Below are 26,126 nucleotides of genomic sequence, written 5' to 3' on the forward strand. Positions count from 1 at the left end.
CAGGGCTGCTGATCCCCTCCCATCCGCCTCACACACCATCCTGTCAAACAGAGGTTACGCCAGCTGGGATTAGGCTAGCAAAAATGTGATTTTGTACAAATCTTACAGCCATTCAGGTGTTAGAGGCAGAGTGTGCGCTACTACTACGACAGCCAGTGAAGAAGAGGGGCCGTGTGCGCCGGAGCTGCTGCTGTGTTTTCAAGGTTTCCTGTGGAGGTTGTTGGACGGGACAGAGGAGCATCGACTGAGGTACGTCCGAGAAGACAAGTTGCAGTTTGATTTTTTGACACATCGACTTGCTAAATGTGAACCAGTAGGCGCGTAAAATGCTGCTTGAACCAGTGTATTCATAAATAATGTGCATGTGTTGTTGCCATAAATAACCCAGGCTGCCTCCAGATGGAGGATGTGTGGGATTTTTTCATGCAACCGTTCCAGCAATGTCTTCGATTTATTACATAAAGAAGCATTGTCAGTTGTTTTGAAGTGTGGACCTGGCCTGTTCAATCATCATCCACTGTCCTCCATCAGTGTCCCCGGTTCGTTGCCATACCTCCATCCCAGAGATGCTGCCCTGCCTGCGGAAATCGCTGCGGCCCGCCCTCGCTCTGAGAGCCGGGGCTGGGTTAACCACAGCCGGACTCAGCAGCCACCAAACCCCCGGCGTAGCGTCACCGCCCCGGTTCTGTTCAGAGCCGCCCCTCTTCATGCTGATGCAGCGGTGTCACCTGGGCACACACCCGGAGCCCGTGGAGCCCCTCAACTCCCCCCGAGGAGCCAAGGAGTTTATTTATAGCCTTCATCCGACTGAACGCACCTGTCTGCTGCGAGAACTGCACAGGTTCGAGTCCATAGCTATTGCTCAAGGTAGGTGGTGATATACAGAATACAGCATTGATGTACATTTACAGTTTAAGGTGCATACTGCAGTTGAATCAATATAAATATAGTTCTTTCAGACTTCAAAATTAAGTCTTTACAAAACATGATTGCTCTTTAGCATACAAGCATGAGGGAAACTCATTACTGAAATAATCAATAATGAATGACAATGATTTGTTATAGTAAGCATCATAAAGTCCTACTTGTGTTTATTTTCTTTACTGTAGCACCATATTAGCTATAGTTCTTGGTTACAGAATTTAACAACAGTCTTTCCTGTGGACTACTGTTGTCTTTGTATCATTTAGGCTTTGGTTTGATCTCCTAAACTGTAATGGGAGTCTGATATAGTCACTCTAGGTTCACTCGTTAAAGCCCTGTTTTTCCAATAGACCATGCCGTAGTTTAGTGGAAATTGGGAGCCAATTCCCATAGTGCTGTTCTCCAGCTGACCCAGACCTCTGACCTCTGTGAGCAAAGACAAGAGAATGGACTGTCAGGGATCAATAATATATGTGACTGTCACTGTAATCATTGCACAGTATTTCTTTAGGGAGGAAAAAACAATAGTATAAATCAGTAGCTAAGTCTGACTGTTGCTTTCAGATGAATTCAACAGACACTCATGTTTAAAAAAAAAAAAAAAATCTCCAGATGTGTGTTTATCCTTTGGAAATGGATGTTGGATTCATGTTATCACCTTACGGTGCTGCACGCAGGCTTCGGTCTCACATTTTTCATCAAAAGACATGTTAGTCAGGTGATGCTTGAAGCTGTAAATATCAGTGTTGTTGCCTGTCATTTCATCCTGTGGAGAAATGGTGGTGTGTCACATGGTAAACACCCAGATTCTCTTTTTAAATCCAGAAGTCATTATACTGTTAGGAACGAGAGCTGTCATTTTCCATTACAAAACAAATCATCATGCCAAAGTACTAGAGACTAAGGCTGTCACACTTTACGGTCAATCTGTCTCCAATTCTTATCAAATTGCTTTTAACGATCAGTCCTGCTTTTCTGTTTACCCAGTACATTTTAGATTCCTCCCAGTACTGCATAACATGCACTTTTTGCAGTTGTTTTTATTTCAGTCTGCTGTGTGAGTGCAGGGCCGCTGAGGCAATGGTCTAGTTTCTTGGAATATAAGAACAGGGGTACAAGAGGAGGAAGAGAAGCAGGTTGGAAGAAGGAAGTGGGTCGATCAATATGGAAACAGAGGAGAGGTGGAGGGAGGGACAGAGGAGAGACATGAGTAATGATGGAGAGGCTCTACAGTACACAAGGTTCTCTCTGGGAGTCTGCTTGCTGCTGTCGCCCTCTGAAATGAACACCAGCAGTAAAATGCACACACTTATTGAAAAATGATTTATAATGGTTTACATCCCCACAAAAATGTTGAATATTGGATTTAAATGTACAAGCCTGAAGTCACTGAAAAATAGTTTTATGAAGGAAACACTTTTATTGATAAAAACATCAGATCCATCATACTGGATTAAGGATTAGGGGTTGAAACTACAGGAAAGTTTTCAATAGAGCCTTGTTGACTGTAGTGTCTTCTGTAAATAAATATCATCTTAGGGAACACCCCACAGGTGAGCTTCAAATATCTCTGATCCAAGAATCTTTGAAGTCAAAACAATCCTTACAATCTCTAAATTCCCACTCAGGATACCATACAGCACCAGCCTGCTGAATGTTGAACATTCATCTAGTTGGCTGTGTATATAGTGGCGTGTTTGCATTGACAGCTCTAAATAAGAAGTGACAGCAACATGTGCAAATCACAGCCCAGACTGTCAGTGTTCAGTTTCTCATGAAACCAGTAACAGAGTGCTATTTTTATTGATTACTTACATGTTTCCATTAAACATGAGAAGCTAAAGAGGGGCCTGCAGATATTGATTGACGGAAGCCAATAGTTATGAGTTTGACAGTGTTCATACATCAACACTAGGCGTGTAATGTATATAAAATATGGAGAAGTCGTTCAGTATTGAAAAAAAAAAAAAAGTGCAGGTAAGCTATAATGCACAGTATGTTTGTCCTATTGCTGTTCTTTGTGTTTTCTACACTACTGGTGTTTACAACATTTTCTCCTGAATGAATTTAAGCACATCTCTGACATTGGGGCTAGTTGTTTGGTTTCTAATGTATATAGGCAGATTAGAAAATACTATGGGTATGATAGTTCACTCTCTATATGACCCTGCATCCTGCTGCAAGCTGACAGTATGTGAGATGGCATCAAAGAATCGTTCACTTTCCTCCATGTACGCTTTTTCAGTCCAGTAATTCTTCTGCTGACTGATAGCATCTTAAGCAGATTGAGGAGTCATTTTTGCCATAATAATAAAAACTAAACATTTTAATTACAGCTTCACAGTGTCATCGAACTGATATTGTGCTAAACGTTTGTTTTAGTGACTTGTTTGTGATTGTGGGTGTTAATTATTTCAAAATTAAATCCTTTTTAAATTACGGCAGGGTCCATCCAAGAAGTGAACTATTTCCCTCACGGCACAGAGGAAATGAATTATTATTATTTTAATTAAAAAATCAGTTTGTCTCTTTCCCTACCTTCCTCTTTCCCCGTCTGTGGTGGTCAGACTGTGGGGGAATTGCTAGCAGAGCCATCATGATGAGGCGTTTCATTGAGATCCTCCATGCCCACCGATCCTGATAGTACATCATTATATTGTGTCGGATGTGGCTGATTGCATCCGGACCACATGATGCGCATCTTCTCCTGTTAGCCACAATATCAACACTGAATGAGCTAAATCCCTCATGTGTCCCTTGGTAGAGGCTTTATCACACACTGAGACTGTAAAATAAATAATTGATTCCATCTATTTCTTCATTATTTCAGGCTTTAATAACATTGTTGCCAAAATCAGAGGATCACTTTTAAAAGTGGGTCGTGTGGAATGACAGTGTAGAGATGTTAAGGTCTTTTATTTGCCACACTCAGTCATATTCTCTCCTAGGTTTGAGGTTTTGTTTGGCATTTCTGGGTTGATATGAAGCTCAAATATTAGAGGATAATGTGAGCAAGTGTGCTGATGTGACTATTCTGAGAGGACAGATACAGCCCTGATGTTCTCACCTCCGGGGCCTGCCTGCCTGGAGCTGGCTCACATCTTCACCTTCACGCTATAAAAACCCTCAGGGATTGTCTTACCTACTGTACGTGTGTGCTGCAGATGAGCTGAATCAGTGATTGTTGGACTGGCAGACATTCTCTCTCTCTCTCTCTCTCTTTCTCTCTCTGACATGATGGCTGACAGATTGATTTTTTTCTTACAGTCTTATCAACATCCATCATCTTTCTACCCTGAGGTTTCATGACCCCTGAAGCTAAACCCTTATTTTCATAATGTTTGTGCTGGTTTGCTGAATGGGGAGGAAGCTGGATAGCTCTGCTGGCACTCCTTTATACTGGATGGCCTCACGTTTTCTTGCAGTGTGTCCATGCTGGTTGTTGCCATGTTTACTGACTGTTTACCCTATCATCATAGATATGTGCCCAATATTTTAAATTACAGATTCCACCCCCCTCAAATTGACCACTTCCGGTCAGCGCCACAAGCACAACATAATCAACTTACATTATAAAATTATATATTTAGGCAAGTAACTAAGACATTTTGCACAAAGACTATGTGCTATTTGTGATGTGTATACACCATATGGCTTAGTGTGCATCCATACAGAGTTGATTTTAAGGTCACTTGCCGATATATCCAAAAGTCTTAAGACCGATTTGGTAAATGTTGGAAGAAATGTTGTTCTATGACTGAGACCTGCAGCACAGTTACAGACTGAATGTTGATGATCATCTGAGTAGTTGTCACAGTCACTGTTAAAATAAACATGAATGTAGTGATTATAATGCAGTCATTGCATGGCAAACTGAATGCTGACTGGGCTAAGATGTCAATATTTGAAATGAGTAACTATCTAAAAGTAAAACTGAAGTATACAAAATGATGACTGATTAAGACTATGAGGATATTGTCGTTAGTTACAGCCAATTAAGCCCATTTTCTTCAAATAACATTTATTTTCTCAGCATAGAAAGCCAAAGCTATAATTCGTACTTCTTAATTCTTAATTGTTAAAACTGCAATGTATAAATGCTGAAGTTTGAGTTTTAGATTGACTTTAGCAGTAAGTTGTAAGATAGCACCTAAACCTACCACCTGAACACACTGCAGATTTAACTGAGGATGAAAAAGACATCAATGACATGTGGAGAAGTGCTGAACACGGTTCTGTTCACAAAGGATATGTACAAACTTTTGAAAGAACATTTTACACAATATTTATGCAGTGAAAAGTTCATGAACAATGACAAGGATACACTTCTTGACTTGAGCTTGCATTTGTATCGAGCACTGCCGGGAGTTGACACAGATCTATGCACCACTTCCAGGGGTTATTCTGTATATTTGCATATAAAGTAACCTTCTCACCTTACAAAATGCAGGATGTCACTGTTCAGCTCTTCTTAGATGAGGCAGCTAAATGAATGAATAAGCCACCAGAGATCGTGCTGTGCCATCTGGGCCTCTTTGATCTCCAGCGTCCAGGTACAAAGTGAACCTGGACTCATGCAGTCCTCCAGGGGAGAAATGAAAAAGTGAGATGTGTGATGACATTGAAGCAATTTCCCTTCATGGCTCAGAGGATGAAGAAGTTCTGCAGAAGGGAACGCTAATGTGAGATGGAACAAAGGGACAGAAATCAGCAATCAGAAGAAAGACGTGCATTGTTTTGTCTGTATGACCTTTAAGTGTCCTTTGGGGCTGCAAAAATAAATTGAGGAGGCATCAACAAACACATCAAATCAAACCAGAAAAAAGTTATTCTTCATAATCTAACTCTCTTTTCAAACCATGAAATAATTCAGGGGTTGAATAAACCCAGGAGGATCAAAGCTTTCATCCTCTTTCCTCAGGTTTGTCTATTTCATATACAGGCTTATATTTTCTACTCCCCGTTTTGTCTTCATGGTTGTTTGTTATACAGTATTGGACTACACCTTTTTTTATTGACTACAGGGTTCAATCTCCTTAAATCACGTTTCCAGTATCGAACCTCCTCCCTGAAAAAAAGGACAAAGCAGACCACCTTTTTCATTTCACCATCCTCCCTGGGCTCCAACAGTCCTATTGTCATGCTAATACACCCACAGCTGCATAACGTCAGTCCTTGGTGATGTTAGCCCTGCTGTTCCACAAACACAGGCAGTAGTGGCTCCTGCAAGTCTACTGAAAACAACAGAGGACCATTTGCAGATCTCTGTAATGATGCTGATAATTGACTCTAGAAATCAACAGTTCATATCATTGCCAGGCAGTAGGTTGTGTTGCTGTCCTGTGGGCGTTGTTGACATTTTACTGTTGATTTGTGTACAGAAAGAAACACACAGACAGGAATAACACACCATGTGTATTCATCAAGAGCAGTTTGCTTCCAGCGACAGAGCTGCAGCCAATAATAGCTGAACAGTACACAGACAGAATATTGCCGAGGAGATTTTGGACTTTTGTCAATCGAGTGGGTTATTAACTTATTCTGCCTGTGACCCCCCCCTCAAAAAAAAAAATTGTGTGATACAATCCACTACCTCAATGTTGAAAACAATTTAAAGAGTACAGAGATATCTCACAAACGCAAAAAAAAAAATCCTGCCATATAAAGGATACCTTTTATGATAAGTTATTGATAAAAAATAAATTAGTTATCCACACACCGTGTCCCAGCCTCTCTAATTTTAACTTCTCAAAGTTTATGAAACAGTTTCAACCTAGAAATTAAAAAAGAAGGATGCCAATTTTTATAAAGAAGCTGCTTTTCCAGCTGAAAGTCCAAACCTGACAAAGGAAAGAACACATTTTATTCGCTGTTACTTGCAAAGTAAGCTAAGTAAGTTTTGCAGGTCATGTTAACTTTGCAGCCTGCAAAGTTAACTCTCCATACATATTAACGCTTCACACTATACAACAATAGGTCAGACTTTTGTCTTGAGTTTCCAGTTTAGTTTTGTATTTTTACTAATCTGATATCACTTCCTGTTTTATTTGGTCTTTTCCTTCTCTTGTGTTTGTTGTTACAGTTATATTCCTTTTAGTTCTATCTGCAAGTGGGTCCTCATCCGTGTTTTTCTGCAACCATGAGAGCTTTATAAGGTGAAGAGAAAATTATTCTTAGATGAAGCCTGTGTTGTATTTGCCCTTTTTTCAGGTCAAAGGACAATTCTAATGCTAATGTTAGCCTTGGTTCCATCCAGGACTCAACAGCATGCGTGGGAAATACTACAACACGGAAGCACTGGACTATGTATTGCAAACAGTTTTTTTGTAACATGTAACACAACAATATGTTGGAGATGCTGCCCAATCTATGATGTATGTAGATTTATTGCTAGTAATGAAATTAGCAAGTTAGCCAGGCATTATGTTAGTGCAGAATACCCTACAGGTCCCATTTCTGTAACCACTGGTTGTTGATTTTTCTGGATTTAGAAAGGCATGATAATAAGGCCCAACCTTTCAATTGATAAATGTGAAAGCTGTAATAGGGACTTAACACCACTAAAAGTTAAAGTCCCAAAGTTAAGATTGTTAAAAGAAAAATGAATCCAGAGGGTATGAAAGTGAGCAGGAAAACTACGTATGCTTCTTCTTTCTCAGACAGATGGATCCAGGCATGAATCACATTACACAGGCACAACAGACGGCCATGATAATATTATGCACAGTGGGATGTTTGATATTCAAGGTGGGGTTTGTATGTGTGAGCCCGTCCAGTTTGTCATGAGGTCATGACCTTTAGAATAATCATGAGACAGGGATTGATGATTTTCTTTTTTTTCTATTTTTCTTTTCTCATATGACCTTTGATGAAAACACACACTCACTTTTTTGTCACCTCTTTTTTTACATGATTCTTCTGCTCTGTTGTGTCATATTTGTCACATGTATTGTTTCTATGTTTATCTATCCCACTCTTACTCTGTCTCCAACCCCCTCCACACATACAGTATATTTGATTTACCTCAACATACTAAATGTCATTCCTCCCAGTTTTCTCCTTGGTTTTATGTCCCTCAGAGGCTTCTGTAGCTGACTTTGCTGCACAGTCATGATGGCAGCTGATTTCACTGCAGACCCACATGACCAAAGTCAGCACTCTGTGGTTGATGTTAAGGTTAAAAACATTCTGCAGACATGTTTTTACTGCAGTGTTTGTCCTCTAGGTCTCATGTGGTTAAATACTTGATAAGCTGCTTAGTTGAATAACTTTCCTAAAATAAATATATCCTGGCTTATTTTGTATCAGTTCGGCTTCCAATATTCAAATTAGGAGAAAGAATCCAGCTAATTGCAAATCAATGGCTTGTCTGAATGGTATGCAACCTGCCGCCAGTATGGTCTACATCTTTTATAATGCCAGAACCTTCTGGAAATTGTACTGCATTGACCCTGAAAACATCCGCAAATATTTAGCAGATCCTTCCTCTCTGCATGCTGCTCATATTAGCTGAGGTCAGTTTGTGGCACTGCCACACTATTACAGCATTTTTTCACTGCCTGTGCTGTTGTGTACAGTTACATGCAGTATACCTGAATTTGTGCAACAATAAACAAAGGCAAACGTTTGAATATGTTCTGTCCTCACCCCAAACAGGGCTTTAAATAGGTGAATCAGTGAAAACACATGTGTTTCTGTGTGTTCCACTGGTGAGGTGGGGTTTCTAATCAATGACTAATTGATATTAAGGAGGCCAGGTGTGAGTAATTAACTCGGATTACCTCAGAAAGAATAGAAAACAACTCACTGTAGTTATCAAGGCATGGCACCTAAATTGTGTAGAGAATTTACTATACTATAAATAGTTTTTTGTAAAATATATAAAATGTCATGTTGTTATTGGTCTTAGCCATTAATGCACAATTTACAGTAGCCAACGGGATTATATCTTTTTATAGTGTTACATGCAGGGGTAGTCATTATAAACCATCCAGCTATTTCTTGCAGCCCACTACTTCATTAAAAATACTTCCCTTGTCTTCCTTGCATGGTCCTTTGTTTCTGTTGGCCGATAGACTTAAAGGAAACAGAGAGCGATGCTTTCTTCTTTCCTTCTGTTCTCTTGTGGTTCGTCATTAGTCAGGAGGATATTTAAAGGTTTTGTGTTTTCAGTCTGTTTCTGGGTTTAGTTTCAAGCTCTCCACAGCTGCCTTAATTGGCACTGGAGGAATATACTGGTGTATATGTCTACCTGTCATATCCTGCCAAGTTTCTTTAAACCCCACAGGGAGGAACTTCCTTGCTGAAATTTAACTACACTGTTACGCTTCAGTTTATGTGGTGTCATGCCCCAGTACTTTGTTTTTTCTTCTTGTTCTGTCTAGTTAGTTATGCATTTCCAAAGAAAGAGCTACTCATTATTTTCCCTGAGGGAAGAAAACGTATTTTGAGTTGTGACTTGACATTTAGAAGCCCTCCAGTAGGCATGTTATTGAAATATTGAAGAAAAAAGTTTCCCTTCAAAAACACTTTTATATGCAAATCATTCGCTTTTAGTTAACTTTCCCAAGTTGTATCGATGTACAGACTCAAAGAATGAAGAAAACTGGATGCAGAAATACTTAACTGACTATTAATTGCTTTTTATTGAATTGTTCTTTTTCAATTAATTTAATTAACTTAATTAAGTTTTCTTTCCGAACTCAATCACCCTAAGACAAAATCATTCAACTGTGCGTTTTCAAAAACTTGCTGCTACAAAAAAAGACTGTGTCCCACTTTCTGTGTGCAGTCTAATGTCCTCTTTGTGTCATAAATCATAAAATACCAAGGTGTTGCACACTAGATAAATGACTATAGCCCTCTATTTTTTCCCTGCAGATGAACTCTATTGATCTCACACACCAGCACACGTGCCTGCTCAATCTGAAGACACAAAATGTGTCTGTATATGAGTACACAGATTCCTACAGATTAGCATATTATTAGACATATATACAGGCTGCCTACCCTTAACACAACAGTCGTATGAAAGCACATTGCAAAAATGAGAATCTCTTTCTGTGTGAAGAGATGTGTCACTCAGAAATCAATGGAGTCCTGTGGGAAAGAAACAAGGATGTTTCTTGGTTTACATTTGCTGTATAAAGCCCAAGAGAGAGAGAGACACACACACACACACACACACACACACACACACACACACACACACACACACACACACACACACACACACACAGAGAGAAACCGTAATGCACTGCTGCATGGTCCTGCGATAAAAGTGCCCCCACATCTTTTTGAGGTTTGCGCCCCTGTAAAACAAAAACAGCTGAATCAGCAGAAAATCTCATGGCTTCTATAAATCATTCTATTAAGAAGACTGACAGATATTATTCATCATAACTTAGTTAAGCTGAGCAAAAACTTTACTTTTGGGTTCCTTCCTCCTCATCTCAGATTTTCAAATTCTGTGTTTAATCATCGATTTCATGCTGGCCCAGAAACAAGAAGCAGAAAGTTGAACAAGCCATTAATCACAGTAAACAAAGACAACATGATCCCTTTTTCAACCATGGCCACAACAAGAGGGATTTTATGTTTAAATGTTGCCTCATAAAACAAGCAATGTCAGAGCAGCAAACGCCTGAGACGCCAAATGATACTTGATCAAACACACATTCATAAATGTTCAGGCTGCTAAGATAGCTCTAACCACAGCGAGGAAGTTCCTGTTTTGAATCCCCATCGGACCGGGCCTCTCTGTGTGGAGTCTGTGTGTTCTCCTTGTTCAATGCGTGGATTCTTTCCAGGTGTTCAGGCTTCTTCCCACAGTCCAAAGACTTGCTCATTAGGGCCATTGGTGACTGGCCGCAGGTGTGAGTGTGTCTGATTGTCTGTCTCTACAGTATATGTCAACCCTGAAATGGACCGGGTAACAGTTCAAGGTGTACCCTGCCTCTCGCCCAATGGCAGCCGGGATCGGCTCCAGCCCCCTGCGACCCCTAATGGGAAAGCCGTATAGATGATGGATCGATGGCTGGAACAATATAACTGTGCTGAACCAGACTGTTAACTTGGCTTGGGTCAAAATGCTGCCAACATTCAGCATGGTTTGTCTGTTTTTCTTGCAACTATCAGCTTTTTTAAATGACATTTGATCCACAGTATTTTGTAAGTGTTTTGGCGGTTTGCTTCAGAGAATTGGCGTCGCTGACTCTGCAGTAACTATTCAAGATCTGTGCCCAAAATGTGGACATATTGGTTTTTGTGTTTATCTGTAAACTCAGTCTTAGTTAAATGCCAGAACTTGCTGTACTGGTGTTTCTGCAGTAGAAGGACACAAAATAAAGGAAGGCTTTAGAGGAATGAAACATGACTGCTTTGGTATGTAATCATGCTCGTGGCTAGGTACTTATCTAAGCCCATTACATGTTATCCCCACTCCTGTCTGTTTGAAATTGAATTCTCTGGAGACTGCAGCTCTGGGAGATTTTGGGTTGCCATGCAATCAATACTTTCTCTCTCAGGAGTTCTGGGGCCAATAGGAAGCCATGTCAGCTATAACAGCTCTAATGAATGGCTACACAAACCCCTCTGGTTTGGGAATGAAAAATCTTCAAGGCATTCTGTTTCTCATAATTAGTTTTTTTTTTTTATTTCATTTGATTTTGGATGAGCTGCATTTTTGCTTTGCCACATCACTTTTTAAGTGATAGGAGAATGCAGCAGTGCAGGCTTCTGATTTTGGCCACAATGATGTATTTCATTGTTTCTATCATATCCAAATGGAACAGATTTGTGTTTTAATTATTTCAGATGGATTACAGGCCTGTATTGTAGTATTGTTTGCATTATCTGCAGTGTAAGGGAACGTTTTTGAGACAAAAAATTCTATAAAAAAGAATGATCCGTCCTTTTAATTGTTTTTAACTATGCAGACATAAAAATATATATATATTATAACAGCCATCAGTTTTAGAAGAAGCACAGTTGGAGCAATTCATAGCTTTAATCTTAAATGTGACCTCTTAATAAAACCAGTATTAATATACAGCCCTGAAGTTAAGACAATATGTTGTCACTTGATGTAATATAACATTAACCCTTTCAGTTTCATAGAAGGCTGTAAGTATGCCTGTTTTACTTCCTATTAAACAACCTGATACTATTCCAATGATGTATTTCAGTTTTTTTTGCCTGGATGTTGGATGTTTTCCTGTTGATCCATGAAAAGGCTTGTAAGGATAAAAAAAACTTGAGTGACAATGATAAATCCAGGAGCAACTTGGATCATGATTCAATGGAAAAGAGCAGGAGGTTTTTTTTTCATACTTTCGCCAAAGTTAACAGGAATAGTTTTTTAATTTATCCTGGTTAATTTGTACTGCTCACCAGCGTCTTTGCCCTCCATTCCCTATATTATTCCATCTCTTTAAGGTTGTGATTGCACAACATAGCCATAGAGTGGCAAGAGTAGCAAATGGATTCATGTGCTGCAACAATTTTGATAAAAATAAAACTAACATGTATATGTTTGTTGAACCATGGCATACTGGTTAGTGACATATAACTGTCATGTTATCTTGCAGAGTATTTGTTTCAATGGAAGATGAGATTAACTCAGCATCAGCTGTTTGAAGTGAGGTTTATAGAGGAAAGTCATGTGGTTGGTGCAGTAGTTTACTTCGCTCACAGAGCAGCACAGGAGAATCATTGAAAGCTCTTTAATTAAAGCCTTAACCGCTCCTGAATGGGTGATAAACAGAAAGCACTGTGTTCCTGTATTAAATTACTCACACCACCCATCTTGTGTGGGAGCATTTTCATGTCTGCCAGCTTGTTCTTGTCTTATAGTTTGATATTTTTTGTCTCTTTAGCTGAGAGGATTTTTAATACCTGTGAAATGAGATAAATGTATACAAGGTGCTGCAGTGACTGGAGTCAATGACAGGCCTGTGTGAGAACTAATGATAAACAAACAGTAATGTTGCTGTGCGTGCATCCCTGTGAATGTGTCAGCAGTGGGGGTTTTTCTGGTGCACTGATGAAAGGAATAGAATTGAGGGGAACAATTGTCTGTTGCGGTTTTGTCCGCAACATGAGATGCTGGTTGAACTGCGGACTGGAGTAATGAGCTTGAAACATGACACCGAGTCCTGAAAGAAAAGGAGGAAGTGAGGGATGGAAATTGGTGGGGAGAGCCAACAGGATGGAAAAAGATGGCATATTTTCTGCTTTGGGTTTCTTCTTCTTTTGAATTTTGTGATATTACATTTTGAATCTAGCATTATAAAGTGAAAAGGTTTGCCAAATAACAATGTTTAAGTTTATGTAAAGCAATAGCAGTGTATTTAAGATAAAAAAAATAAAGCATGTCATTTTAAAAAGCTGGTTAATTTCCAGAGTCTGAACTTGGCAGAAATAGCTTTTCTCCCACAAACCATATTAGGATTTTGGCATTTTATTTCATATAAAGCAAGCTTATTGGGAGTTGTGGGGGCGGGAGTTTCACATTTTTGTTTGTAGGCATCTTTGTATGAATGCATGTGTGCCTGGGGGTTGGTAGAACTGACTGTACATGGAGATGGATGACACATCTCCACCTCCACTTGTTGTACAAAAGTGAAGCCAAAATACCCCCTTGACTGTCTCAGTATTGAAGTTCTGCCCCTTCAGGTAACAAAAACACACATTTCATCCTCCAGGTCCTCACAGTCTTCAGAAGCAGACCCTCCTGGTTTTGAAAAGTTAAATAATTCTTGTGTTAGTGTTTGTTAAGTTTTCTCTCGCTTTGCCCCGTTTTCTGCTAATCCTGCGCATACAACAGGGGCTGCATTTGTCAAGATAGATGTCAATCATTGCATTAGATTTTCTAGTTTGACCGATGTCCTATCTGTTAACATGGAGGAGGTGGACATCATGAGCTTTACTGCAGTCAGTCAGTCAGTCAGTAGGAGGAGCTCAGAATGTTTTGGCTTCCCTTTAGGGGAGCTGTCATGTTGTCCTTTTTACTTCTTTGGTTGGTAACGATGAAGACAGACCCTGCTTGGATTGACTACAACTTCCTCATCAGCATGCACAATCTGTTTCAGCCTGGTTAAGCGTGCAGTGCTGCATTAACACCTGTAACTGATGGAGCAGTGGTCTAACATTTTTATTGACCTCAGTAAAACAAGTCTAATTTCACACTTCTTGCAAAGGAAACGATCGTGACTTCTGTCCTTAAAATCAAAGTATATTACTTCTTTTTTTTTCACCAAGTCCCTGATTAAATCAGTGATATAGTGAGTGTTGCTTTAATGTGGCACATCCAGGCTGACACGTATTCTTTCCACCACCGTTCATTGCAGGAAAATGTCATAGCCCCTTAACTTCATAGATGACCCTTAACTCAAGTGAGAAATGGGGAAAAGTTATTAAGAAATCTCAGTGAAGTCACTTTATTTTCATCACTGATATGTCAAATGATTTTATCACTTTAAGTGTGGGGATAGAAAATAAATGTCACACACACACACACACACACACACACACACACACACACACACACACTGCAGGCCTCCTCTGCAGCCTAACTGGCAGCAGACTTATCATTTGCGTCACTTTTGTCCTCACCTCTGTTTCGCTCAGGGGAGGTTCCACCAGGGGAGAAAATCTTTCCTCCTCTCTCTGACACCTCCTCATCACTCATGACACATTGCTGAAATGTTTTCTATCTCTCTCTCTCACTCCCTTCTTTTCTCTCTCTTCTCTCTGTATTTAAAAGGTCGTGACTGATGGGCTGTGCCATTTAAGAGCCGTCTGACATTTATTGTGACTTTTAGCCTCCATTGAAAAGCAGACCGTAGGAGATGAAGATTTTTTATAATGTTTGGTTTTCTCTTCTTTTTTTTTAGGGCAGCTGGAGATTGCACCGCCCACTGCAGCACAGTTAAGATATGGTAAGAGGTCAAATGTTTGGTAATCTTGGTTGATATAATGTAATAAGTCTGTTTTCATGTGTATTTTATTGCTTTTGTTTGGAGGCTTGGTTCAGAGGAGAACAAATTAGCAAGACATTGTGGCTTATTGATGCCTTAGTTTCCATAGTGTCCCGAAAGGAAAAGAAAAAGTCTCACATATGAGCCTGACTGTTACATTTTCCATGAGCAGATATGTTGCATAAGCTTTTCCCCCTAAAGTCTCAAGTTGGTTGCCAAAGATGGAAGTAGCTATTTATGATGCAAGACAAGGTTTGTGGATTATATACAGGCAGAAATTAGTGATGATAAGCTGTTAAAAGCCACTCTATGATACAAAACACACAATATTTCACCTTTATATTATGTTCCAGGTTATGCTTCAGAGTCAATAGCAGCAAGCAGAACATAAGACACATCCATACAGGCAGGCAGTCATTTAAGTGCTAAGGGGGTTAAGGATATGATACACCAGCATGCACTGTCTCTGCAGCTACTTTGAACCTATTCATATTCACATATTAGCAGTTTTATTGTTTAGTACTTATGTTTGATATGACTCATTAGCTTACACTGATGAACTTCATGTATATTGTCTTGGGGCAAAAGAATATCTAGAACTGATTTGGGTCATGGTTTTTAAACATCAAGATGTAAAAATGACAACAACAAAAACATTAGCATAGTGAATGTAGAATGCAGAAGTGGAACTGCAAATGATCACAACAGTTGGTTTAAGAAATACTGAATAAGCACACAAAGCAAAGAGGGAAAAACTGTGATATTTACTTTCAGACATGTTTGAAAATGTATTCCACATGAAGTTTGTTGCTCTTTTCTTTTCATGTGAGTTAGGAATGAGAATTCATTTATTTCATTTCTATTTTTAAAGGGGTCATGTATAATATTCCAATCATGAAACAGTGTTTTGCAGCTCATTTCTCAGTCCCAATGAAAGCTCATGCCCTCACACATGTGTCATCCACCTGCACACACTCAGCTAAAAGTGAATGCAGGTGTACTTCACCCTGCAGAGATCTTTTTACTGACCTGACCTCAGATTTTTGTCCTCCTCTCTCCTACTGAGAGGTTGGAAAGACTGCTGCTGAACCCAAAATTGTTCAGGATACTTGTGTTTTCACTCTCTTTGTTTTCTCAGCATAAATTTAAACAGAGACGTCTTTATGAAAATGAACAACTACAAGGACAATATCTCTCTGAAGCTCAGTGTTACCTTGTTGTGATGAAATGCAGTCTTTCTTGCTTTTCACTTAAGAAAACATTGCCGAGTGAAACCTAACCAGCACTTAAGATTTTTCTCATGACAGAATTGTCTCAGTGTTGGATGTACTTTTTTCTTTCCTTTTCTCCTTCTCAGTGTTCAGTGGATGATAGTTACTGCAAAAAACATTTCTTCACACCACTATATAAGCTTAAAAACTAATTAAATGCTTCAAGCTCTTTCTTTATGTATACTGGAGCTGAAGTTTACAGAATAAATGTCTCAACCCTGCTCTTATTTGCTCAGCTCAATCAAAGGAAAATACTGTTAATGATTTCAATTCAATCTGTGGAGCACTGAATGTGTATTTCCATTAATGCGGATAAAGTAGTTAAAATGTGACGTGAGCAAAATGTTAAATTAAAAATCTGCAAAGTTCTCTGTACAGAATCGCTGCAGTGTAAAACAAAGAAGCAACGTTTGTCCTCATGTTGATAAAATGAGTCTGAAGATAAAAGTAAAGTGATAAGATCATAATGAAATGTACCCACTTTAACTAAACACATCCTCCAAACAGCTCTACAATGACTATTGTATTCAGAATGTACAAAAATGAAGAAATAAAAGCCAGAGAAGCCGTTTTTGATTTTCTTCCTTCTTATGTTGGATAAGAACACTGAAAGACATTTTGTCCTCGAGGGTTTTAATGTGTTAGGCAGGTTAATGTGGTTTTAAACAGCCGAGAGTGCCGAAGGAGTGATGATTGGGAAATTAAAAATTGGGGTTCTTGGTAATCCCTGTTGTGAAAGTCGATAAAAACTATGCTGGACGTGAAGACAAAGAGTCACATAGTCAGTCGTCACTCAATTGCACTTGTCAATGATGCTCTCAGTGAGAAAACACTCGAGACACTGGAGGCAAACAGTATAATAAAATGTATATTCTTCTGATCTGAAGCAGAGTTGATACTTTTCACTCTTGTGTGATAGATTGTGTTTTCTGCTGTGAAATATCCAAAACAAACCTCAGGATTTGGTTGTACAGCAGGTGTGATTGCTATGAGATGGAGTTTTCTTCACAGTTCAGTCAGAGCGGCTCCTGAAGAAATTAAAGTCTGTGCTGAAGACACGAGTGAGTGCTTTGTGTGCTGAGGCTCAAACAGCAAGATCGAACTATGAATCTGTACTGTCGGAGAGCAGAAGAAGAAGAGGAGGAGCTCCAGAGAAGAAATGACATCTTACTTTTTTTTCCAGTTGTGCTTTGAGCAAACACTTTAAATGACTTGAACTAGACTGAACTTCACTTGAACTTCTACTAGAAAAAACATTATCCCCGGGGCAGTGGTGGGCGACATTTAAAATACTGTTTTAAAAATCACAATATCGAGTCGACAAACATTGCATCTATTTATGCATTCAAAGTGACACATTCATTACTGTGTGGAGAAATAGATACAGTCGTAGGGCGTTTTACTGGTTGGAGCTGCTTGATATTTGATTTCTGCAAAAGGCCAATATTTAACCTAAACCTTTTTCAAATAAACTAGACAAACCCCAGTTTAGGGAAAGACATGTTTTGCAGATGGCCTTGACTGGGCTTCAGAAACAACACATCAACAAGTTGTTAGTATGTACTGATACGTTACAAATTCATCAGTCTGTAAATCTTTGCTTCATCCTCTTAACAAAGGTGGAAACAAAGTAAATCATTACACAACTGAGACAAGATAATGCTTTAAATACACCAGAGAATACAAACGGTTAACTCAGCATGGCTAACATTTCATAAAAGTGGAGACTGAGATTGGAATATATTGTTAAATGTATCCTCTTTAACATTAATCTAGCAAAGCTTTCCTTCTTTCTGGTGTTTGGGATTATTTTGCTTTCAGATTCACTCTTGTTTGCTCTGTCGCTTCAGTTGCTGATGTTCTTATCTTTATAGCAGTATTTAAAAAAGCACGCATGAATAGAAAAGTTATAATCCTCTTTTTATTTATATCAGCATCCCCCGACAGCAGCCTCACTGTATCAGTTTACCTTTGAGCTGACACCTGTTTTAAAACCTTATATTGTATCTTCTGTTTATTCTGTTACACTTCTGCTTCACCAGGCTCATATGATCATTCTGCGTGCGTTCCTCATATATTGTTTCATTTGTTATTTCACAGTTCTGCTGCACAACGCACTCCCTTTCGTTGGATTTGGATTCCTGGACAACTGCATCATGATCCTCGCTGTAAGTGTGTCGACTTCACACAGTTCAGACTCACAGAATTAGTCCGTGTAAAGATAATATAATGTTTGTACCCATGGTGCTGTATGGTGGAAGCAACATGGCAGAAAGAGCGAGATTCATCTTACTGTTTAAGTCAGTCAGTTCACACCAGCTCTACATCAATGTTTAAAGACTGTTTCTGAGAGTCCTTCTTCTTTTTCTCTTTTGTCTTTAACATCTCGTACAGTTGTAATCATTTGCTTGCCGCTGGCATACCACGCTCTTTGTGGAGGCGCTGTGAAGTATTCCACATACTCAAATTAAAAGCCAGTGGAAGAGCATGCAACTATTAGCATAATTCAAAGAGTGCTTGCAAAGCAGTGTCATTTTTAACGCAGAGATGATGAATTCTTTTGGACCTCTACAAGAATCGTGGTATAGAGTGAGAAAAAATACACTGAACAAACAAACAAGAGGGAGTAAAGCTAAATAAGACGTAATTTTAAAAGGGGAAAAAAAGGTTGAAGCGAGTGCTGCACAGGGTTAAATAATGTAGAGGAGTGCTCAGGTGCTCTTCAAGAACAGGGGGCAGAAGTCAAATAGCTAATAAATAGTTGACTGTCCTGGTAACAAACAAAGTTTGTTGTGTGGAAAGGAAAGTGTTCGTCAGGAAAATATTTCGAAAAGCTTTCCCCAATAAACAATACAACAGAAGTAAGAATGAACAGATATTTTGCAAGATCAATTGATGCTTTTGATGTATAAAAAACAGATTCTTCAAAGGTATGCAAATCAAAAACTTCTCACACTTTGAGGATGAATTTCTCTCTGAACAGCTCTTGCTTTTTCTGAAGTAGTATTTCTAACAGTCAGTGACTGCAACAGTCTGACTGGACTCGCACATTCAGAGCGTTTCCTTTTTTTAATTCAGTCTACAAAGAGAATCGAATGCTTCCTTCCCGAAGATCTCACGCTGCTCTCCATTTTGTAGCAGATAAAAGGTCCCCGACTAAAGCGGGGAAACCGTCAGCTGAAAGTCCTGAAGCTTCTAGTAACTCTTCTGAATCTTTAATGTGACGTGTGACTTTGATTGGAAGCTACCACGGACCAATTTGTTGGTTGTGATTTGGTCTTTGTTTTTTATGTGCTGCAGAACAGGAATCTGCTGTAAACCAGCTTTAACTGAGTCAGCCCTGTTTGTAACTTGTGTAATGTTACTTTTAATCTTTTCTTGTATAATAAATGAAAATCAAGTTTTGTCCTGGTTCGTGTACGAAGCCTTACTGCAGCATTTTGGATTCAAAGAGATGTGCTTTTTCAATGCAATGTTATTGCATCATGAACCGTCTATTTATAGTCCAGAATAAGTCGCTTGAAAACACAAAAATTGATGAAAGGTCACAGTTGGAAAAAAGACATTTCTGTATTATGCCCTTAAGTATATCGAGAAAGAACACATATATATTTCATACCTCATAGCCCCAAACACTACACTAGCTGCCAGTGATGTTTCGTCTTATTGAAGGACTCAGTGATTCCTGTAATGTGTGTGTGTGTGTGTGTGTGTGTGTGTGTGTGTGTGTGTGTGTGTGTGTGTGTGTGTGTGTGTGTGTGTGTGTGTGTGTGTGTGTGTGTGTGTGTGTGTATATGTGTGTTTTCCAGGGCACACAGATCGAGTTATCTATTGGAGTGATCCTCGGTATTTCAACTATGGCAGGTAAGAGCATCTCACAGTTACTGTATTATTTATAAGGGAAGGATAAACAGTTATGACAGAGATGATGCGATCTGATGTTCTTTTCTTTTTTGTTTATCTTATTGATATAAATCTACTTATAATTATATCTTATGCATAGAATTGCATTTTCTGTAATGGATGTTTTTCATGATGTAAATGATGACACAATGCTGCTGATATCTGCACAGCACTGTTAACATCCTCAATACTTTCTGCAGGCATAATTCAGACAAATCTCTTTACAAACGTCTGTACCTGTCTGTTCTCAGATATGTTTAAATCATGTGCCTCTTTTTTTTCTTTTTTCTTTTTTTACATAAACTTTAAAAAAGACTTCAGAGACTTAGTTTAGATTCAAAACTCTGTCGGTCTGACTCTCTGTCTTTTTCTAATTAGAGTGATCATTTTCTAAAGTCACAGAGGACTCCCAACTCTTTAAAAAGATACAGAAAGAGGCATTCTCAATATCAGTGTCAGCTGGATAAATTATCTCATCATGAAGTTTTAATGATAAACTCACAACCTGACCCCTGCAGTGACACTGATTAGAAAAAACCGACACAGTGAAATAACATCAGAGAAAGTAAACAGAGAGAGAGTGACACAGGGTCGCCTTGATAATGATAATTTCATAAATATGATAATGAAGTTCTCAAGCAGATGAAATTAGTTTGGTAATATTATCTTAGCTCAAAGAGGCACATTTGCATGTTGATATTATCATCCGCTCATGTTGAGTGTACTTGTTAAAAACACTTACGTTACAGTTTATTACAAATGACAAAGAAGAGGATCACACTAAGGTGAAAATTATACTTTGTCCCTTTCTACATATTTAACATTGGTAAAAACAACTAAAAGGTCAATTTTTCTGAATATATGTATCTTTAGTCAAATTCAAAGTCCATCTTTACCACTGTCAGTGGGAACAATGCAACATGTTTAAGTGAAATCCAGTTTATTCAGCTGTGTCTTTTTACTTTGCTTTTTGAAGTGGTGTCCAGTAAAATGAGATGATTTTAAGTCTCTTCTGTTTCTTTGTTGTTTCTGGTGGTGATAGCAGGGTGTTTTTTGTCGTTTTAGCGAGCATCATAAACTGATATCACTAGTTGGAGTCTGAGCTAATGCTGCAGCAGACCTGAGGCGTTTTTCTATTCTGTGTGAAGAACTGGAGAAATGTGGAAAAAATTGACCCGCTATATATGGAAGTGATCTTTCAGGGATAAAGTGTGGATAGGCATTTAAAACCTAACCTGACTATCTTTGTGTCAAACACGCTTTGACTTGATCCTAGTCTTAGATTTACAATTTAAATTATCATTTTCTCTTTCAAAATATACATTTCACCTTGTTTTTCTATTCAGGCTTTTACAATAAGTGAAAAATTTGAATTTGATTAAGCCTAAGGAGATACAATATGTCAGGCCTGCTGGGATTTATAGACAAGAAGGTTATAAGGTTCCTGGTGGATCACTTTTAGTTTGACTCAGCTTGTTATCTCCGAGTGGTATGATGAGATATCCAAACCCTCGTCTGTCAGCTAACCCTAGCTGTAGAAATCCCCCTGAAGTTAGAGATCACAAACAGAAAGAGATTCAGTTCTTTCTTCGAGCACAGCTTCAACCCACTATCCATCACTTTTACTCACAGCACTTGTTTTGTTTCTTATTCCTGTGACAGTGGGAACACTTGGAGGTCTGTAAATCAAGAGGCTGCATGTATCTAACCCCGGCCACACTGATTTAGCACCATTGTCAAGTCTGCAGTCAAGTCCACCAATCACAGATTTTCTAGAGGGCAAACGTGGCTCAGCTGGCTCAGAGACGATTGAGGCTGTACTGTTCAAAGGGTCTCCAGCTGAGTTAGGCCATTAATACAATGTAAACCAAGGTAATGATGTGAAATCTCCAAATAGGATTAAATCCATTATAAGTTGATTCTAAAGTGATTAACTCACCAAACCGCCATGCTTTGCTGAGAGTTTCCTTCAAAGACAAGAGCTTTTCCTAAATCTGCACATTTTTAACATTTTAACTCTATTCATAGAATCATGTGGCAGAAATATATCTATGAAACAGCTCTCTTAACTTTTATAAAATTGAACCCTGTAAGCTGAATAAATCCTGCCTGGTTGCTTTTCTTCATTTCTTTCTCTCTAATCTCAGGGTTACTGTTTTGTGACCAAAACCAGTTTCCACACCTACCTTCTATACATAAAGCCTTTTGTCAGCTACATTACAATCACATACAGACACACATGGAGGCACACATACTGTAAACACACACCCAGGGTAACACCTGTGTGTGGGGCAGCTACACATGTGTTGTACTTGTGTGTGTAGTTGTTGTTGTCGAAACACTCCAGGTACTGTAAAGCTCTCTTCTCATACACGCCCATCAGTATGATGTATAGCTGGCGAGCGTGCCTTGCAGACAAGAACAAGAAATGATGTTAAAAGGTTTTTCCCCATTTTCTTATTCCACATAGTTTCACGGCTCATTTATCCCCCAGTAGACGATTCCAGATAAAACACATGCAGACGGTATCTCTGCATTAGCTGCAGGACTAGAAAGTTTGTGAAAGTTTGCTATGAAAGACAGAGACGTCTATCATAGAGTTATCATGGGGAAAAAAGGAACTGAAGACATTTAAATGGCTCTGTGTTGGCGGCGGATTGGTTCATTTATTTTTGTGACCAGGAAGTGAAAAATATCTTAAACTTTCTCTCTCACCTTCCCTGAAAAGACCCAGCTTACTCATCCTCACCTTTTTTTAAGGAATTATTTATTTTATCATATTTGAAATGATAGTTTAGGGACTATGGGTATAATATGAGGAACTGAATCACTTAGTGTTAATGGGAGAGTGATTGCACCTCACCAACCTGTGGAGGTGGACTGCATCAGCAGAGGGCAGTGAGTTTAATACAGACTGCTGACCTTGTCTTGCTATACATTTGAGCAGCTTGACCACATAATTGAGTCTGATAGGCTCTCCATTACATCTGCGTCCTTGAGGGCCTGTTCAAAGCTATGATGTATAATGACAGCACATGATCTAATTACTTTTAATCATCTTTACTTTGTTACCTTTTTTTTTTTCTTTCAAACATCCTTCAATCTTTGCCCCGGAGACAATTTTCAATCAAGTAAGAGGAATAGTTTTGTTAGGAATTTCAAAAAAAGGAAAATGTTTGCTTATAATATCAGGTAATCCCAAATGTTTGTTTGACTGGGTTGGTCATCTGGTGCTCGGTCTTACTGGTATACAGATGTGGCATGTAGTATGTGTGCACACACACATGTCTCACATGTCTTAAAGCATTTGTTTACCTTTTCTGCCCCCATTTGTGGCATCTACTTCAACTTATTGAGTGACACATGCAAGGTAGTTCAGAGTGATTTCACACTTGACATGCGTAATCCTCCACATTTATCTGAGAGACACATCTTCCAAATTTGGCGGTCTATTTAAAATGCAAGAATTCCAGTCTCTCCCTCTGCTCTGCCGATGCCTCCGCTTCCCTGCAACATTGCTGCGCTCTTACTTTCAAACCCACCTCTTCCCCAGTGTCCACCCACAGGCTCCGCCCAGGGGGGGTTTGAGATATTATCTCATCACTCCTCCATTATCTGCATATAAATTAAATCTGCACGGAGTGAAAGGCCTTGACACCAAAACACAAACGATGTTCTGCTGCGGCAATAAACATTTAAAACCATTACTAACGTGGAAAGTCTGACTGACTCATATAGTCGTTTCATTCCAGGTTATTCTATTTAAAATATAACTCACTAGAGTTCCACCATACAAATCTTCCATGTTTAGTTCTTCATACAAAAGGTGATGTATTGACTCCAAACAAAATGGTCAACAAGGTTTGACACAAAAGCGGTCTGTTGCTACATAGCTTAGGTTCAGTTGGTTGATTTGAATGAAATAAATATGTTGACAATTTAAACATGTGTAAAAACTGACACACAAAAATACATGTTCTGTGAGGGGCAGCCTGACAATTCTGAAGTTTCAAGTTCCAGTGCAAACAATCCTTTTGGTTAAAAATACCGGAATAATTTCCTTATTCAGCTCAGACCTACTTTTGTGTACTTTGGCTCTGACTAATTGGCAAAAGAATTAGAAACTTGCAAACGCTCTGCCTCTCTCTGACATCATGAAAAGGTCAACTACAGAGCTTTTCACAGAGCAGCAAACTAAAATGTCTTATAAGGAGCCAAATATGGACAAACCAGCAGCTTATTAACATTGATGATTTGTGTCAGAAGGCAGGCCAGTCTCTGGATAACAAGGTTAGGGTGAAAGACACTCTGAAAACAACACTTCCTGGCACACTCAGACTTCTGTTATTATACTGCAAAGCTTGAGTATTATCTGAAATCCTCTGTGTTTATTAATGTAGGTGCAGGTCATGTGGGACTGTTCACATGCTTCACCAGGGATTGTCAGTAGGCAGAAACTGTAATTTCAACTATATTGCTACAGTAGCAGGAAGTCAGCTGGGTTGTTTTGCACCAAAGACCTCACAGAGTGTGATGGAGGTTGTGTGTTAGCAGAGATGGCACACTGCTTCTTTGTGTTACCCTGAGGGAGCCTGGGCCACTGCAGCAGCTCAGTAACACTCTGAACTCAGGGTCATGGACAAGAGAAGGAGGTAATGCACAGTCATTCTTCCCTTTAGGAGAAAAGAGTAAAATCAGATTCCGCAATGCTCTATTTCCTTACTCCCCCTCCTGCAGAATTGCTCCATGTAATATCAGAATAATATTCAGGGATTGTAACACACGAGGTCTGACCCTTGCTCTTGTTTTGATCTTGTTATGTCTACTTCTCTGATGAGCCCATTGCAATCAGAGAGCAAGTCATCATGAAAGAGAACTTTAACTGTGCATCTGCATCCTTAATAATGCCAGAATGCAAAAGCCAACTTGGTAAAGAATAACCTCTGTGTGTATTTTATTTTAATTAGGAGAGATTGCTGGCCAGTCTCGTAACATACAGCATGGTGCTGTAATATCTTAAAGTAGGGATCAGAGGAAGGCATGTGAAGAAAATTGAAATGCATGCTTCTCTCCAGCTTTCTTGTTTAACAGGTACAGATACGTGCTTTAAGAAAGTCAAACCTCTGTAGCCTGTGAAGGACACAAGAGATTTCAAGTGACATATAGGAGCGCACCATCACCTCTAATGTCTTTGATGTACAAGTGCTGCGCCTACACTGCACCTTATTCAGTCCTCCTGTAAAGTCACTTCCTATGTAGCTCATGTTGTTTTTCTGCATTTTAATTGTTCTTGTCCTCATAGCTTAGCTTGTATTTATAAATAATGAGGGAGATTCATTTGATACCCTATAAATAAGGAGCACACCGAGATTAACTTGCCTCCCAGAGGAACATGGAAAACTGTCATATATTGTGTTTCACATGATGAAAAATGTCGCAGTTTCCGCTCGAACCAATCTGTGCTCTGTGCCTTCTGGCTGTCCTCGACACAAACCTCAATTTCCAAACTCATTTTCTAATCATGTCTCTCCCTCTCCTCACAATTTTTTTTGCAGCTGCTGCCCTTGGCAACCTGGTGTCTGATCTGGCAGGACTAGGGTAAGAAGTCCACACACACGCACTTATACAGACACGCATAATTTTCCATAAGGTTTCTGCAGATCAAGGCAGTTTGTAGGAGGATGGAAACAGGTCAAGTGATGTAGTGTTGAGGACGACCATTTCAATACCATAATTTATCTCCCATGATCTAGATAATTACAACAATAGTGTTCCACAGCCAAATACACTGTTTTTTAATGACTTCTTAAATATGAAGGTTTACCGTCCTTTTGCATTCATTTCCTTTTCTTAAATGAAGGCCAAGTCATTAAATTAGTCGTTACTGAATTAGGCACAGTGGACGATAAGCATGAGCAGCCACTAAAGGTTTGTGTCCTGTAGAGAGGAGACTGTGGACGTGCAAAGCATAAAAAGGGACGTTACCGTGGAAAAGAAAAACTAACTTAAATGTATGAATGTGGTTTGATTAAATCAAATCACAAAGTGT

At 39.1% G+C, this 26,126-nt stretch overlaps 1 protein-coding gene across 1 annotated transcript in view; it reads left to right on the forward strand.

Annotated features, from left to right (window-relative positions):
• LOC132984238 (transmembrane protein 65-like) overlaps positions 1-26,126 on the forward strand; it is a 35,369-nt gene continuing 9,243 nt past the window's right edge. Inside the window, exons 1-6 of the mRNA XM_061050982.1 lie at positions 1-249; positions 532-867; positions 14,820-14,864; positions 18,275-18,342; positions 19,984-20,038; positions 25,633-25,675. Of these exons, the coding sequence (XP_060906965.1) occupies positions 567-867; positions 14,820-14,864; positions 18,275-18,342; positions 19,984-20,038; positions 25,633-25,675 (512 nt within the window). The 5' untranslated portion in view covers positions 1-249; positions 532-566. The remainder of the gene's footprint in view (positions 250-531; positions 868-14,819; positions 14,865-18,274; positions 18,343-19,983; positions 20,039-25,632; positions 25,676-26,126) is intronic.

This window comes from Labrus mixtus, chromosome 11 (genome assembly GCF_963584025.1).
Source record: "Labrus mixtus chromosome 11, fLabMix1.1, whole genome shotgun sequence".
NCBI lineage: Eukaryota > Metazoa > Chordata > Actinopteri > Labriformes > Labridae > Labrus > Labrus mixtus.